At 48.3% G+C, this 17,877-nt stretch overlaps 2 protein-coding genes across 2 annotated transcripts in view; one reads left to right on the forward strand and one right to left on the reverse strand.

Annotated features, from left to right (window-relative positions):
* The window catches only part of FANCA (FA complementation group A), a 58,146-nt gene extending 53,597 nt beyond the window's left edge, over positions 1 to 4,549 (forward strand). The window contains 6 exon segments of the mRNA XM_065416356.1: positions 709 to 771; positions 1,850 to 1,955; positions 2,690 to 2,765; positions 3,377 to 3,533; positions 3,988 to 4,080; positions 4,442 to 4,549. Coding sequence (XP_065272428.1) covers positions 709 to 771; positions 1,850 to 1,955; positions 2,690 to 2,765; positions 3,377 to 3,533; positions 3,988 to 4,080; positions 4,442 to 4,549 — 603 coding nt within the window.
* A 543-nt stretch (positions 4,550 to 5,092) lies between these two features.
* Positions 5,093 to 17,120, reverse strand: ZNF276 (zinc finger protein 276). Its single transcript, XM_065416775.1, has 11 exons — positions 16,946 to 17,120; positions 13,347 to 13,656; positions 12,995 to 13,041; positions 11,744 to 12,241; positions 10,431 to 10,509; positions 9,054 to 9,134; positions 8,481 to 8,591; positions 8,330 to 8,405; positions 7,637 to 7,754; positions 7,199 to 7,298; positions 5,093 to 5,504 (listed from the first exon to the last, which is right to left on the reverse strand). The coding sequence occupies exons 1-11, from the start codon at positions 17,118 to 17,120 to the stop codon at positions 5,219 to 5,221; spliced, it is 1,881 nt and encodes a 626-aa protein (XP_065272847.1). The 3' UTR covers positions 5,093 to 5,218.
* Between the last annotated feature and the right edge of the window lie 757 nt (positions 17,121 to 17,877).

Genomic DNA, 17,877 nt, shown 5'->3' on the forward strand with positions numbered 1-17,877 from the left:
GTTAAAAGGTGCACCCCTGCTTTTTCCCCTCAGATATCCTAGTCTACATATGTTGTACATAAATCTTTTTGGCTGGTTCAGCTGTCAAATTTCTTAGAAGGAAGGAGGCCTGGGTTCCTGTTTGAATAATGATACAAGTGAAAATCAGGGTTGGGTCTTATCCTGATCACAAAACCACCCCCCAGTTTTACCTGAATGGCAGAGCCCCAGAACAGGAATAACAGGCTTGTTGCATGGTAGGACTGAGGGTACTGCGAGAGGTGGGAGGGGTGCTTAGTATGTGCTTGCACTATGCCTTTGCTTGGGCAGTACTGTCCCTTCCGCAGCTTCCCGAGTGTTGAAGATCACTTACATCTGTGGATTTGGGGAAGGTTGTCGATTCTTTTTGATCACTGACTTTCAATGAGCCTCATTCCTGCTGTTAAGAATTATGTGATTAATATGGAGTTTTGCCTTAAGAAGAAATGGACTGTGGCTTCAAGACTTCCAGTCACTGCTACCCCAGTTTCACCTGCTGTATCCACTCCCAGAGTGCTGTGTAGCCTTGGGGCCCTCTTGAGCCACAGTCTTCCTGGAAAGAATCCCACTGCTCATAACAAACCCAGGAAAGCCTTGGGACATGTTTCAGGGGCTTCCCTCACGAATGGAATGTCCACCCTTCTCGTCAGTACTGCTGATCGAAGTAATATACAGCCTTTTCCCTTGCAGCTCCTAGTGTGCCTGCTGTTCTATTCACTCATGGATCTCATCTTGACCAGATTAGCACCAAAGGTAAATCCCCATCCCGGTCTCATTACACTGTATGGGGTTAAAAAGGCTGGCTTGCCACCTAAAAATCCCTTAGGCCAGCACCACCAAGCCTGCTGGAGGAGGGAGTAAGGAATGTCCCAGGCAGAGCATGATGGAAGTCCTTGCTCTCTCCTGCCTTGTTCATAAGCCAAACACAGCAGCCCTCCTTTAATTATGACAGCACCTTCCCCACCATGTTAGTATTTAATGTGTGTCTTCCTGGCTGACTCACTGTTTTCAGACCTTCCCATTCAGTGGACTTTATGCCTCACTCACCTACCTACTGCTTGAACTAATACAAATAATGCTGCTTAGCCTTTGTATAGCATTTTGCATTTATTATTGGTCACTTTCCATAGGGGAGGAAATAGACATGGCACTTTACAGGAGATAATGTCCCAAAGAGGGAGCAGAATCCCTGTCCTGACAATCTAACAACGCAGACCAAACAGAGAGGTTAGGGACCATAGCAGCTGGATTACTTTGTGCAACAAGGTTTTGGGGAATTATTTTTAAGGGAAGGTATTTGGCAAAGGTTGATCTGAGAGGCTGTTCCAAACAGAGGGGTGATATGAAAGGAGGCTTGGAGACAGACTGGTCAGGAGAGAAGCATGAACGGTGGGAGAAGATGGGGTAGAGCTGGAGAATGCTGTCTGAATGTTAACTAATGCCCATAATGCTCTGTGAAATAAGTGGTGACATTCCCCCTTTGAAAGATGCTGAGGGGAAGTGACTTGCCCAAGGCTACGTGCCGAGAACTGTTTGGAAATGCTTTGGTTGTAGGCTGGTCCTTGCTGTTACTTTTTCTACAGCTTTTGATAAACCGCTGGTTATAGCATGCTTTCTGCCTTGGTCCAGGGGGATCTGGAGCCTCTGGCATTAGCATCAATGCATTTGACTGTAGAGAGGTGGAGGAAGGCTCTATCTGTGCCTTTAGTTGTACTAATCCTGGCACTGACACCGCACTTGATAAACATTCACTATTACTAGGGCAGTTCTTTGTTTGAAATGTAACCACAATTCAGTAAGGGGTGTGCATGTTCTTTTCTGAAATATACAGCAAGGGACAGAGGTTCAAAAATCTTTGGAATGCTGCCTGGAGATCCTCGGATGCTTGGAAGAGCAAGGCGTATCCTGGCTAGCTCTCTTTCATTCAGCAGAGAAAGGTGAGTAGAACTCTCCTCCCCAACTTGTGGGAATGCAAAATTTGGTACCAGGTGCTTTAAGGGATTACCTTTTGGGTCTGGTGAATATATTTGTCTGAAGGAGCCTCTCCACCCTGTAAGCAGCACAGAGAAAACAGTCCCCTTTGGGGCATAAAGAAACTTTTCTGACTCTAGGTTTTCACATGGTAGCACTTTGACTTCTATCAGCTGCTGTGTCGAGGCAGGAGCCCAGTGAAGGGTTGCCAGATCTTCACTGAATGTAACAAATTGCTGTTTAGAGTCCAAACAGTTTAAACCTCACAGTAACTGACAATCAGTATGAATACTGTGCCACCTGCTAGAGACAGGCTTGAAAACCATCAAGCACTCCTCCACAGGAGTGACCTGAGCTAAACATCAGATTATGCACTGTCTCCAGCTGTTGCCTGGAAGGAACTATGCCCAGCATCTGCACTGCTGTAGAAGTACCTGGAGAGACCCAATGATGATCTAAAAAATAACAGGAGTACTTGTGGCACCTTAGAGACTAACACATTTATTAGAGCATAAGCTTTCGTGGGCTACAACCCACTTCTTCGGATGCATAAGCTTATGCTCTAATAAATTTGTTAGTCTCTAAGGTGCCACAAGTACTCCTGTTATTTTTGCGGATACAGACTAACACGGCTGCTACTCTGAAACCTGGAATGATGATCTAAGACATTTTACCCTTCTCCTGTCTTTGGATATTGCAGACCGTGGACCTTATCAAATTCTACACAGGGCAGCCTCAGACCAATACGTCAGCCTGTTACCTATTGCATTTTACAGGTAACAACAAAAAATGTTAAGGGAATTGTTTATGGGAGAAGAAAGTGGTTGGCTGCTCACATGCCCATTTCTAAGCAATTCTATACATGTGATTGTCGAGCTTAGACAAGTGTGTATGCAGGGAGAGAATTCCTAATGGGGATAGTGTGATAGAAAAGTGATTGCCATGAGTTTGGGATGGCTGTATTACGCCAAGGCAAAGAGACCCCACCCAACCTGGCTGGGATGGCCACTTCAGACGCAGCCAGTGTCTTATGGGTGAAACAAACTGGTAACTTGCAAAGCTAAGAACACTTGTAACCCTCTGAAAGCCAATGCTGCTTCTTTTTGATAGTCCATGAAAGCTTTCCCTGCTCTTCAGGACCTTCTTGCAATCTTACTGTTTTCATCAACTCAGCAGAACTATGATTTCCAGAGGGGGTGATTCCATCTTCTCTTGCTAGAAGTGTCCATTCACATGAGTAGTGTCCAGTGCTGAATACAGCAAGTCTGATGGTGAAAATGCTGGTTGCACCTTTGCCCCTAATGTGTTTAAAGATATATGGTGAGATGCTGTTGAGGGGCTTCCTCTTGCACTGTACTCATTCTATATCTTGTGTGATTCCCTCTAGCCTTATCCCCTGCTTTCACCAAAACCTACTTAACCGAGAGCAAACCTTCCTTTATGTTGCTGTTGACATGTATACCCAGCTGCTTCGACTCTACATAGAAGGGGAGAATCCTCGGAGATCAGATCAGGGGGGACAAAGCCTACACAGCGTGAAGCACGTGAGTGGTGGTCATTCTCTTCTCTTACCTAACTGAATTTTACTTAAATGGTATTGTGGCTAGGAGGCTTTCATTCCCTTGCCTGTACAAAGCAGATTTGCTTTGTGAAATGGCTGACATACCGGTGATACTTGTACAGTACCCAACCCAGAGGGCTCTGATATTGGTGAGGGCCTGGAGGTGCCAAAGGCATACAAATAATTGCCAGTGTGGCATAAAAGAATGATCAGGTTGGAGTGCCGTTATAAGATAGACATGCCCATTAACCTTGCTATTAGAGGACCTTAGAGTGCACTTTAATTTTACACATGGTGAAGTTCTGTACCTAATCTGTAAATAGGATAAATTAAAGTACCTAAGCCACTTGTAAAAGTCAACATTCTTTTAATAAAGATGAAAGTGAGGATTTCAAGTGACTTTGCTTTCTGTCCTGAACCTGATGTCTTTTCACTAGGTGGATTCTTTAGAGGTGATAACTAAGGCTCGTCAATTTCTGCTACATTCAATTGCACGGTGCCCTAAAAAGAGCTTTATACATATACAACAGGTATGCTAAGTCCGCCTCCTTTTCACTTTTATCAAGTCATTGTAAGCTCCTACCTACCCTCCATTTAGCGTCAGCATGCATGTAGCCCTCAGTCTTTTTTGCAAGACTAATCATGAACTAGCACTGTCCCCAAACCATACAGCATTTAAATGCCCCTTTCATAGTACTTTTCTGGTAGTACAGATCCACTGTTTGTGTGGAGTTGGCTGTTGCCTGACCCCAAACCATGCTCTCTTCTCTAGCTGAGGCATGTTTTGAGAACTTTACTATAAACAGACAGGTTGAGCTGGTGCTGATCTTAGCTTGCTTTGAAGAAGCAGTAATTGGCCTCTAATACCAGTTGCTTTCTTTTTCCTCCCAGTTACTGGATCCCTGTGAAGAGTTTGACCCAGAGGTGAAAGCTGCCCTCTTCCATTCCTGGAAGCCCACTGTAGCTGAGGATTTCTATGATGAACCAGTCCTCTTCTGAGTGATACTGGTGGAGAACTGTAGCCCGGGCAAGGGCAGCAGAGAAAGACGTGTCTAACTCTGCAGCTGCAGAAAGTGTTTAAGAAATTTTTTGTGGAATCCAAAGAAATGGATTGACAGGAAAAACTTTCAGCTGTTCTCCATCTTTGTAACCAGGACTACTTGATTCAAATTACTTTGTAAATAATTTATTACAAGCAAAACCTTGAAGCTCTTGTTAATAAAAAGTAGGTTAAATTTTTCACTTTAGACTTGCTTGGGGAATTGTAATTAAAAAAAAAAAAGCCTAGTTTTAAGTCACTCCACTGTCCCATATAACTGTAGACCCATCTGAATAGGAACTACATACATGCCTGCAGTTTATGCAACTACTTAACTGATGTGGTACAACTTGGTTTCTATCACCACGTGGGGGAGTGTAGAACATCCAGTTCCTTTACATTCGATGGAGACTGTTTAGTACAACACCGCTGAATTTGATCTAAGCATGGAGAATCACAGCACAGTAAAAGCTTTTTTTTTTTCTTTTTTTTTTTCTCTCTCTGAGCAAGCTGAAGCTATTTGCACTGAGGTGGGTTTTTTGTTGAGAATCTATTAAAATGTATATTAAAAATCCCCACTGCTGAATGGTTTATACAAGGCTGGATCAGTACACCCCTCCAGCAGACCTTCAAGTAGGCTCCTGTTGTGCAGTCTGTTCTGGTTTTACAGCCTGGCTTTCCACAGTCCCTGAAGGATTCAACATGAGAATCTGCTCAGGCTCCAGTGGCTTGGCTTTGTCCTGAGTCTGGGTCAGAGGGTGCACCATGGACATGTGGACATTAAGGTTATGGGCCTTTTCAAAACGCTTTCCACACTGGTCACAGGCAAACTCCAGCTCGGTCTCAGCTTTGTGTTTGGTCATGTGATATTTGAGAGACGCTCGCTGCCTGCATTGGAAACCACAGATTTCACATCTGGAAAGCAAAACACAATTAGAACAACACTACAGTGGCCCCAGCTCCAGGTAAGGCTGGCAGTAGTTCATCACTAGTAAGAAACTAGGGGAACACTCACTGAACAAAAAGGCTTCAACTCAAGAGATTGTATTAAAAAAATCTTCTGTTCCTGCCCAGCAATTATCTGGGTAAATGGGTTTAGGAATATGAAGAATAAGATTGGTGACAGCTAATACGATTTCAGCACTTCAATGGGACATCTCTTGTGCATGGGACAGGGAAGATACTGGAGCAGCGCAGTACAAGAAATGCTAAGCTACTGAAGGCCTCTCGTTCATCGATTTCAAGGCCAGAAGGGACCATAGTGATATAACACAGGACATAGAACTTCCCCATAATTCCTACAATCTCTTTTAGAAAAACATCCACCCTTGATTTAAAGAGTGCCAGTAATGGAGAATCCACCACAACCCTGGGTAAACTGTTCCAATGGCTAAATACCCTCACTGTTAAGAACGTACACCTTATTTCCAGTCTGAATGTCTGACCATGGCTAGGAGTTGTACCTTTCTCTGTGAGATTGAAGAGCCCATTACTAAATATTTGTTCCCCATGTAGATTATAATCAAGTCATCCCTTAACCTTCTTTTTGTTAAACTAAACAGACTCAGAACTCAATCACTTCTAATCCATTACTCATTTGCAGGGCTCTCCAATTTATCAACATGCTTTTTGAACTGTGGATGGCAGAACTGGGCACAGGATTCCAGCAGCAGTTGCACCAGTGCCAACTCGAGGTAAAATAACCTCTCTACTTCTATTTATTTCCCTGTTTATACATCCCAGGATCCCATTTAGCTCTTCTGGTCACAGTGGGCACTCATGTTCAGCTGATTCTCCACTACGCCCCACCAATCTTTTTCAGAGTCACTGCTTCCCAGGATAGAGTCCCCTATCCTGGAAGTGTAGCCTACATTTGTTCCTAGATGTATATGTTTATATCTATTTTCAAATGCATATTGTTTGCACCCATTTTACCAAACAATCCAGATTGCTCTGAATCAATGACCTGTCCTCATTATTTACCAATTCCCCAGTTTTTGCATCTACTGGGAGCTGAGGCAACGCAAATTAGAAAGCATGAGTGAGCCTGCAAAGGGAGCGCACTGGGCTGGAGCTAAAAGGAGTCCTGGAAACAGATAAGTCAAGCTAGTTTGACCAGTAAAGGGAGACTCCCAATTGGTCGGGATCATGATTAGTCACAAACCCAATGTACAACTAGGAAATGTCTCCCTTAGTTACATCACCTCCCTGCTGCTAGCTACGAGGACCGAGAAATCCCTACACTTCCTAGCATAGGCAGCAGGTCTGGTTTCCAGACACCACATGACTTCTTCCAGTACAGCAGGCCCCAGTTTATTTGAACTTTTCTGAACCTGACTTCAGAGAAGTGTGTCTTTAAATGAATTCCTTACCCTGCCTCCTCAGCTTCCAATCTGGATTTTCTGATGAAAACACCAACATCTTACAGCGAGACTCTTGGATGGGGCCTTTTTCTAAACCTTTAACTATACACACCAATTCTTTGCCACTCTGACTAGTGGAAGGAAATCATACAGATTCATATTTTAAAGGGGGTCTAACCGGTGACCCTGTCTATTCATTTACTTTATTACATCACTATGATGTGCATAAGGCCAAAGTGCACTTACTGGAGGGGCTTTGCTCCTGAATGGCGCATCTGATGGACTGAGAGGTGTTTGCGTTGTTTGAAGGTCTGCCCACATTCATCACAGATATAATTCCGTACCTCTGCAGGGAGAACAGAGATGGTGAAGGAGTCATTGGCACTGTTGACATCTTAACACCTCATTGATACACAGAAGCCCCTGCTTACCAGAAGCAATTTAAGCTAAACCATGAAGTTCCTTCACTAGCACCTGGTGTGGGAAGTAGCTCAAATCTTCCCAAAAGATGGCATGGCCTGGAGGCCTATCAGTACCAAACAAACAGGGGGAAGGGGGTCTTAAGCAAATACCACCGTGATAGGGCAGTTTCATACCCAACACAGTCTTGGCACAGTGAAGTCATCTTGTTCTTGCATAACACCCTCCCTTCGGTTGTGAGCAGCCACTGTCAGCAGGAAGTACCTGTATGAATGAGTTTCACATGGCGCTGTAGGTACCGATCAATCATGAACACCTTGTTGCAGCCAGGGTGGGGACAAGGCCTCTCCCGCACTTCTTCATGATGCTCCTTTATGTGTTTCTAAAAATAAGGATTGGAGACAGGAGTCTCTTTACCCTCCTAGGGGTCAGAAGTTAGTTCACACTCCTAATCAATAGCTTACATAGCACAAGCAGAAGACTCAAGGGAAAAAGCCAGCAGTGCAGGCCTACACATCACATCTAGTTTCACTGTGTGAAATGACTCAAGCTTGCATCCAAGCCTGCAAGTCTGTCCTTCTGTAGGACTTTAATAAAACATTGTTAAACCTTCTCTCCACCAACATTCGGCACCAAACAGCCCATTAGCCTGCAGCGTTTCCAAAAGGGCTCCCCAGCAAGGCAATAGCTGAATCTCAGGACAGAAGACGAAGCACAGCATGAGTCGGAAAGAGACCAGTTCCTCTTTCCACTTGGAATGGAACAAAGCCTCAGACACTACACGGGTCACGCAGCTGAACTGTTCACTTTGACCCATCCCTGTCCTTCAAGAGAAGGGAAAGGAATGCCCAGATACCATTCTTAATTCTCTACTCGCATGAAAGGTGACTCGTCCCCTTTAATAGCTCACAGCACCTACACTGGAAATAACAAGTCACATGTTAATTCTTAACTTACCTTCATGCCATCGGCCCCTCTGTATACAGCTGTGCACCCCTGGTAAGGACACTTGTAGATGGTAGGCAGCTCCTCCCTGAAAAGCAGAGAATTACTCCAGTGAGATTGTGCTAATCTCAGAGTCTCAAGCCTCCTTGCTCAGTTCAGTTACCTTTCACATTTGATCTTTTTTTTCCAGCCTGGCTTGGGGCCTGGCTTCTTTCTTATTTTGGGCTCTTCGGCCTTCTTCGCTTCTTTATTTTCACTCTTTTTGTTGGACCCCCTAAGGCAAGGAACAACAATGTAAAGAGATGAATGAGAATGTTTGATATTTCATTTGTATTGAATTCAAGTCTAATTTCAACTGAGATGGCCCAACTAGCTCAGCGAAGGGCTGGAGACACACAGGTGCTCTCTGCACATGGGAGTGCGGGAGGAGGAGGAATGCAGCCCCTGATAGATCACATTCACCTGCTGTGCAGCTTGGTGAACCATTCTACTGAGGCACCGTAAATCACGTCTCTAGGTGCCAACAGGTTAGGAAGGGAGTGAGGGAGATGTGGAGAGCTTGAGTTCTGGGTCATGTGAGAGCAAACAAACCCTTCTTCCCTGGGTCGGCCTTCCCCATCCCAGAAAACCCAAAGAAGTGGGTCAGGGGACGCTGATGCTAATGCCTGCGCTATACCTATGCTGTGGATAAAGAACCAAGTTGTGTTAAAAAAGCAAAGTAAAAAAAGCCCCTTACTTCTTTTCTGGATAAGGCTCAAAGGAGTCATCTGAAGATTGCACGGTTCTCTTATCATTCTCATCTTCACTCAAGAAGTCTCTGAGAAAGAGAAGAAACTTTATAATACATGGTTTGGATGAAACCTCAGCACTAACACTCCAATTTGCTGGTTTCTTTAGCAGTCATCAATATTTGTTCTTCAATCTCCTGCACAAAAAGTCATGGCAACTGAGGTGCAAAACATCTCTTCCCACATCCTCTCTTAAAGCAAGAAAAAAAACACACCCCAAGGAACACTTGAAACTGCAAAATCGACTTCTTTGGAGATTACAGCCCAGCAAGAATAAACTGAGTATTGTAATGAGAAAAAAGTCTGGCCATGCAGTTAAAGAGATTTACTGGAAGTTGTAAGAGTGGAACTGTCACAACCAACCTCTGCAATAGGACAGGCAATTTTGCAGAGCAAGAACATAATACAATTGTTCTGACACAAAGTTAATTACTCTGCAGCTCATTCCACATTCTCCTAACAGCAGCCAATAGGCTTGGGCTTTTTATCCTAGTTATAGAAACAAACAATTCCGGGGTCAAGAAGGAGACAACAGAACATTCCGGCATCTTCTGTGTAACATTTTTCAGGCTCCCAGCTACATTTTTTAATTATACTTGCAAAAGGCAGGCTAGTACTTTTGACCCAGAACAACTATGCTATATGGTCACTTATTTAGGTGCTTCACTTTAGACACCCTCTTTTGGGAATCTTGGCCTAATTTTCTTCCACTGTTACGAGGGGTTATGATGATTGCAAAAATTGATAGGCTCTAAGTGTCTTTTACTGCCACTCGGCAAGTTCCCATCAAACATGCTCCTTTTGTAAGTAAAGACAAGATTTCGCTAAGCGCAGTGCGATATCCGACAACCAAGATGGATTCTCCTTTAGATATCCACACCAATGACTATTCTGGAATCCAGACTCTCAGTAGCTGGAAATGAGAATGAATTATGAGACAGAATAGAAGCTATATGGGCCTGCAGTGCTGGCAACCATCTCACCAGACCCAGCACAGAGCTGGGCAATACCAAACCAGGTCCTTGAAAGACACAGGGCAGCTCTGCTGGGAAACTTTTTCAGAAGCTGCTAAAACATCTATCAGGGATTCCAAATGCCATTTAAAGAAAAATGGGGCACAATTAGGAAAAAGGAATACGGGGTGTCAGCTCAGTGAACTTTTATCAAGATCACTACAAAGAAACCAGTCTGTGTTAGATGCTGGGTCCAAGGGAAGAAGGGGTCTCCCATGACCAGGTCACACTGGAGAATTAGATTCCCCTCAGCTGATCATTTTCATGCTTGCAAAGAACATTTAGGCTATTTTAAACCCACTCTTCTCTCACCCCTCAGAAAGGTCACTGAACTCGTCTTTTACCCGCTCATCCGACGTTGAAGACAGAACCTGCTTCCCACTCCACTGTCCTAGGAAATAAAGGAGAACACTGTATATTACAAACAAAAAGCAGCTAAAAGAAGCCCGCAAACGGAGAATTCACTCACAGCAGCTGGCTACATACACTCTCTTTGAGGATGGGTTAACCACATATGTGACTGCAGGGCTTCACAAGACCTGGGGCCTTCACCTCCTATACTCCAGGAACTGTTATGGATTGGTTTTGCCCCAATGCCCATGTAAACACTCTTGATTCTGACCCATACCAGTTTCTGATTTGCGGTTGTAATATCTAAGACTAAGTAGCTTTCAATTACGTTTCCTCTTGTCAGCACCAGGAAGTCTCGCTCACGCCTTTTTCAGATGCATGATCCAGAAAACAAGGTGGAGTCACCCAAGCCCACCTGTTTAAAGTCAGGAGATAATCCCCAGTGGTGTCACACATGTCACCTTGAGAAGGGACAAGAGATGAAGGTGCCAAATCAGGCCTACAGGGTGAATGGAAGCAGCTCTCTAAGTACTTACTGGTCCACTGCTGGAATCATGCTGGAAAGTTTCCCGTGAATGTCTGAGGGCAGTGACCAGGCTCTCCCTGGTTCCTCACACACCTGCTGTGGTGCTGGAGAGGGAGGAGGCAAGGCCAGCAGCTCAGGGACCCACCTTGTATTAACAATAAGGGAAACTGTGGTAGTGTACCCCAGGAGCGAAGAGCTAACAACTGCACTGAATTGTTCAACCCCCTGCACAAACGGTTCTCTGAAATGTCAGCACACGCCACATGGAAACACACCGAGAGCTCCCAGAGTGCAGAGGAGCAGTCCTCCCCACCACGGCCCATTTCACTCACTCGGCACTTTTCATCTTGAATCTCCACTGGGGCGGAAGCAGTCTCATCCCCATCAACAGACTGGGAAATTTGGGCACAAAGAGGCAAAGTGACTTGCTCAAGGCCACAGAGCAAGTGCATGGCAAAGCCACGATTTGACTCCACATGCTTCTGGGCCCCAGCCCTGTGCTCAGAGCCCAGCTTCCACGGTTTATTTTTAAATACGCTTCCTTTCTGCAATGCTCAGTTTCTAACATCAACCTGGACTGAGGTTTAGGTGCTTTTGATTGCTGTCTATGCCATCTTGGAAAACCACCCATCCCGGAGGTGATAGCACAGTCAGAAAGTTCTGCATGGACCCAGCCTCGGAGTCTGGGGAAAAGGGCCTTCACCTTTCCCCATACGGTTGGAGGTCGCTTTTTAGGCAAAACTCTTACCTGGGGCACTGCTCAGTGGAGAGGCTGACTGGGGCAGACTTTTCTCCTGTAAAGAGACTGGACTGTCCTCTTGTGAATGAGATGAATTCCTGCTCTGTGGCAACTGATTCTCAGCTCCGAGTGGCTCCGATGTGGTCCCTTTGTTTACTGGCTGCTCGCAAGTGACTGTCCTTGCTGGAGCAAGCTGGGGCCTGGGCGCAGAGGCAGCCCCAGCATTGTCTGCACTTTCCCCGTTGTCAGTCAGATGCTGTGCTGTGCTCTTGTTCCATTCCCATGTAACAGACAAGGCATTATCGACAAGCACCGTGCTGCAATCAGAATCTGTATCCATAACATAGTCATGCCCGTTTCCACAGCCCCACACGGCTCGAATTATCCCACAGTACTCGGAAGATAACACACTCTGCAGGCTTGGCACAGACTGGCAGTTCCCCGCATGGTTGTGGGTCCACGTAACCAAATTATGCAGGCACTGGGGGCTGGATGTGATCAAGTCTACTGTTCAAACGGGAAAGAAGAGCATGCAAGCAGTTAGCTGCTTTGGCAGTCCCAGGCTGTCGACCGGTGCTTATCCCCACTTACATAGCATGGTGATGGGTTGTTTTGCTATCTATCTGGCTCTTTATGCCATGCCCAACAGCTAAGCTGAACCATTTAAAAACACCTGAAACGAGTGGCTGTAAAACATCCAGAGTTGATGGGGGAGCTCGGGCAGGCAGAGGACCCAAAAGTACTTTTAAAAAGAATGCATCTACTGGAATTTTTTAATGGTCTGGTTTTAAAAAATAACCTGATAAATCGGGAATACTACAAAGCTGTTTTCTGCTTCTCTGCTGGGTCTGAGGGACTTTTGGGCAGGCCCAAAAACGTGACCAGATATACTCAGTCCTAGCCCCCTTCCCCTCTCTGAATGCCCTGCTGCCTCTTCAGCTGATGCCACTACTGGAAAACCCCCTTGTGTGGAACCTGCCAGGAGAGCGAACAGGCGAGATCCCAGAGCAGTGCACAAGTCTGATGTCCTCGGCTAGTGCATGACACAGGAAGTACAAAGGACCATGAAGCAGTGACACTGACTAGACACACAACTGTCAAATGCACTAAAGGAACAAACTGAAGGGAACTTCTTTAAATGACCAGATTTCAAGTTAGTGGCGTCTCGTCTGAGTGTCCAGTCGAAAACCCCAAACCCTCCTTTGACAGTATCACAGAACAAACAAAAAATAGTTCCCAATAATTCTGTACTGCACTTACCCAAACAGGGGGCTTCTGCATCTGGCTGTGGCTGCACATCACTGTTCCTACACACAAAACAAAGCAGCACATGAAGAATCTCTTCCAGGAAGACAGAAAACCAGGAACACGGTAGCAGCTAGAGACAGGGCAGTAACAACACTAATGTATCTAAAGGTGGCAGTAACAGATAAAGGAGCACATGCTGTCTACAGAGAAAACAGATTCAGTCATTAGCTGTTTACAGCTGCTAAAAATACATCCTGTCCTGGGAGTTCAGTGCCCGGAAATTCCACAAGTAAACTAACATATACAAATGTACAGAAATGTATGACTTGAAAAATGAACATGAATAAAAAAACTCAACACATACTTTCCTTTTGACTTTATATGGCCTGTGGGAGATGCATTCACCCTCTGAATAAACGTCTTGAGGACGCTGCGACATTTGTAAAACTGGGCATGGCATTTCTTGCAGACATATTGCGGGAGAGCAGGATCTTGTCGGACTGCTACTCCGACCAGTCGCTGGAAATCTGTGAAAAACACTTGATCCACACGTCGCTGCTTCTCCGAGTTCTCTCCCGTTACAGGAACCTTCCCAAAAGCGTTCCGCAAGCTCCGGGAGGAAAACTTCCCATGGCAGAGTCGGCAATATCCTACGCTCAGGGCTCTACCAATTCCTAAGTAAGAAGGAAGGATGAAAATAAGTCAGTTCTTACAAATGTACGGGGACTGTCGTGTGTTTGTACAGCACCTAGCACAACGGGCCAGACATGGTTGTGGCCCTTACGAGTTACCACAGTACAAATGTTACACAATGACTTCACTCTAAGGCAGCGCATTGCCTTAAAAGAGGCTTGGGTGCAGGGCAACCAGGGCACTCCTTCACTCCAGCCCAAGATCAAGGTAATCATGTGCGAGGCATGCCTGAGGAGTTAAGGAAACAGCTGCATTTGAGAAGCCAGCAACCGCTGCTGTGTAAACCTGTGCTCAGGACAAGCAAGGGCATCAGTGAAATGGGATTAAACAGCATGAGGGGACACAAACCTCTCCCTCTAGAGTTCATCAACCCACAAGCAATTACTTCAAAGTAACACACCCCGCCCGCCCAAGGACTGAACAGCCTGCCAGCCCAGCACCATGCCGGAGTGTGGCTCTCCAACCCTCCCATGGCAGCCCACTGCACTCCTGCTGAACTACCCTGTAAAGTGGATTTCAGTTCTGCCCTTACACAAAGTGACAGTTACTAACTGGCAGCAGGGGGTGGGTGACTACAGTGCCGCTGTATTCACTTCTACCCTAGCTGAATACAGATCACAGACTGACCCCTGTCCACGGGGGCTTGCCTGACCCAGCAAGGGAACACACAAGAGATTTCTGTCTGCTGACCCTAAGGCACATGCCTCTGAGAAGCCAGCGCAACATTTCAAATCTTACAACTTCATAATGCGCAGCACCCAGTGTGCCCAGAAACCAAGCACTCAACAATCAGTCAGGCCCTAGCAGAACAGTATTAACAGCATTTAAAACTGGGTTTATGTCAATGCAACAGAGATGTCATCCAGCCAGAATCACAGGCTGCATCAGGAAAGCCCATGGACCTTCCCCAACTGGTCAGCCTTAACCTTGGCCTCTCTACACCATCCCTGCACTACGGCTTCTCCTGCCTCTGACGCCCCCACCGTGCTCATCTGAGTGCACAGTCCTTTCACAGGCTCTTGGGTTTTGCACCCCGGAGGGCAGTATGTACCAATGGACACTAGAAGGGTGTACATGGGAGCTGCAATCCCTTCTGCTACCAGGGAATCCAAGCAGTACCCTAGGCCATTCCCCTCACCCATGTCTGCACTGAAGAGCGGACTGCCTTGACCTGCACAATTCTCTGCAGATGAGGAGCGGTACATGGTAGTAAAGGCTCTCCCTGCTCAATTTGGAGTTTCTTTACAGGCAGGAGAAAGCTCAGACACTACCGATGGCTTTTTGGGCTTTGATAGAGTTTTATCACTAGTTATATTACAAATGTTGCAACTTGACTTCATGTGTAACTGTCTGCTTTCAAAAAAAAAAAGTTTCCCCTTCCAACAAACAATGTAGCTGTTTCAGGTACAACCCTCAACTCACACAAATATATACAAGTTAATACAGAATCAGTGCATTCTCAAAGGCCAATGGTCTAGGGCAGGGGTTCTCAAACTGGGGGGCAGGACCCCTCAGCGGGTCGCAAGCTGAAGCCTCCACCCCAAACCCATTTTTGCCTCCATCATTTATAATGGTGTTAAATATATTAAAAAGTGTTTTTAATTTATAAGGGGGGTCGCACACAGGGGCTTGCTGTGTGAAAGGGGTCATCAGTACAAACGTTTGAGAGCCACTGGTCGAGGGGGTCCAGTACACTCGTACTTCAGAACAACCCTCCCTCTCTTCCACACCCTTAGCACAATGCGCTGTCAAGAAGAGATTGTACTTCCTGACTGTAGCGATGACCAGCTCATGCCTGGAAGCAGGGCACTGATAACACTTCTAATGTGTATCCTCATTCATGGAGCTGCCAGTAGAAACCTTTCATAGCTATCGTATAATGGGTGGGGGCATCTTTAAATGCTGAAAGGGTTAGACCATCTGTGCCCCCAACCTGCTCATTTTATTCTGTCACACAAATAAGTGGCCTTAACTTACTGCAGACTCTACATTTCATTTGAACAGACAACTTCCTAACTGTGCTTTTTTCAGCAGATTTCAAATCCCACAATCTGGAACATTCATTGATGTTTTCCCCATTTTTCTCTCTTCTTTTACTATGGAGTGTCACCCTGCCAGCGGATAAACACCTCCAAACATCTTCTCAGACAGGCACACTGGGTGCTTGTGTCAGAAGCAGAGCTGCTCACAGTAGTCCCCCAGACAAGAAGATAGAATATCAGGGTTGGAAGGGACCTCAGGAAGTCATCTAGTCCAACCCCCTGCGCAAAGCAGGACCAATCCCCAGACAGATTTTTACCCCAATTCCCTAAATGGCCCCCTCAAGGATTGAACTGACAACCCCACGTTTAGCAGGCCAATGCTCAAACCACTGAGCTATCCCTGCCCCTTCCATTCAACAAAACCGGCTCTGGGGACACCACCCCTACAAGCTGAAATCCAAGCACTTCTCTTGGGAGGAGAATTGACAGATGACGGGTTTCCTGCCACTTTCTGTACTTGTTTGGGGCTGGATTTATAGTTACTCACAGCTCCTCCCCATCACCCCTGCTAACAGAAACCGCATTTCCTGGGCTAAAGAACGCTGGCCCAGCAGCCCTGGACTCTGGCAGCCTCCAAGGCCCCACGAGCTGGTTTGCTGCCCCCACAGCCACGGACTCCCACTGGTGGTCAAGATCAAGCGCCCCCCCCCCCCCTTTTTCTGTGCCTTTCCCAGGCCCGGCCAACTCTATCCCTGGTCCGAGGCCAGCTGTCCCTAGCTCCGGGCATCCCGGGAGCCGAGGCCCACCCTGCCATTTTAATGTGGTTTGTGCAAGTGATTTCGGGGACGGAGGATTGTCAGCCGGCAGCCCGGGCTCGGAGAAGCCACTCCTGCCCCAAAGCATCCCTCGCCCGTAGGGCCGGGCTCCCCTCGCCCGAGCTCGCCCCCGGGGTGTGGCCGGGCAGGAGCGCGCGGGGCCCAGGGCCCGGGAGGGGCCCGCACGGGCCGGGGGGGAGCGGCTCCGGCTGGGCTCCCGGGGCCCATCGAGCGTCTGGCTCCGCCGAGGGGCTCAGAGGCCGCGGTGACGGGCGGGGCACGGGGGGATCCCCGGCCCGGACACCGGCCCCCAAGCCCGCGGGGCAGGGAGCGGGGGCCCCAGGGCTCTGGCCGGGGGCCCCAGGGCTTTGGCCGGGGGCCCGGGCCGGGCTCAGGGGGGAGGGGCGCGGTCCGGTCAGGTCCCTGCCCCGCCTGGTCCGGTCCAGTCCGGTCCCTGCCCCGCCGACACCCACCTGCCTCCTCGGCGCCGTCCTCCGGCTCGGGCTGCGCCGGGGCCCCGCGCGCCCCCTGCCCCGCCCCGGCCGCCTCCTCCCGGGCCGCGCGGCCCCGCCGCCCGCTCCCCGCCCGGGACTCCGGCCTGCGCCCGCCGGCGGGGGACAGGAACCGGCCGCGCCGATCCCGCTTCATCGCTGCCGCCCAGGGCCCGCTGCGGGCGCCTCCCGCCTCGGCGCTGGGGCTGGCGGGGTCGCGGCGGGGCACTGCGCCCCCTGGCGGCCCGGAGGAGCCGAGCGCAGCCGACCCCCCCTCCCGTCCCTCCCACGCGCGGGGCTGTCCCAGCCCGGGCTCCGCCTCAGCCACCCCACGCGTGTCACGGCCGCGCGCCCCCACCTGTCCTCGTGCCGCCAGCCGGGCTGCATTTGGGAGCTTATTTCTGCAGCCCCGAGGGCTAGAGATTTCTGCCAATGAGAACGTGGATTCTGCAGAACTGGAGTGTGCCACGCTAGCCCCACGCAGGCTGATGCCACCCGTGGGCCAGGGGTTTGAACTGGCTTATGCTACAGCTGGGGAGCGCCCAGAGCGTGCTGGGCTCGGTCTGGCCTTTCTTTCACTCCGAGACCTAATCATTCCCTCCCCGCAGCCGGCTGTCGTGTCCTGCGTGGAGGGGCCTTCCCCTGAGCCCGCCTTCTCCCCTGTATAGCCCCTTCCTTCCGGGGTATTAGCTACAGCGCCGGGCCCCCGGCCTCCCTTCAGGCTGGAAAGGTGGCCAGCTTTACCCACCTGTCTCCATCCCAGGCCAGATCCCTGACCGCCCCCGCGGGGTCTGTCCACGCCCTGAGGCAGGGACCAGCTCCACTCGTTTGCCTGAGGTGCCCAACGCACTCTTGCAAAGAACCAAAGGAGGGGGGTGGATTTAACAATTTTTTTCGGACGGTCTTTGAACTAA

The sequence above is a fragment of the Emys orbicularis genome, chromosome 14, assembly GCF_028017835.1.
Source record: "Emys orbicularis isolate rEmyOrb1 chromosome 14, rEmyOrb1.hap1, whole genome shotgun sequence".
Classification (NCBI taxonomy): domain Eukaryota; kingdom Metazoa; phylum Chordata; order Testudines; family Emydidae; genus Emys; species Emys orbicularis.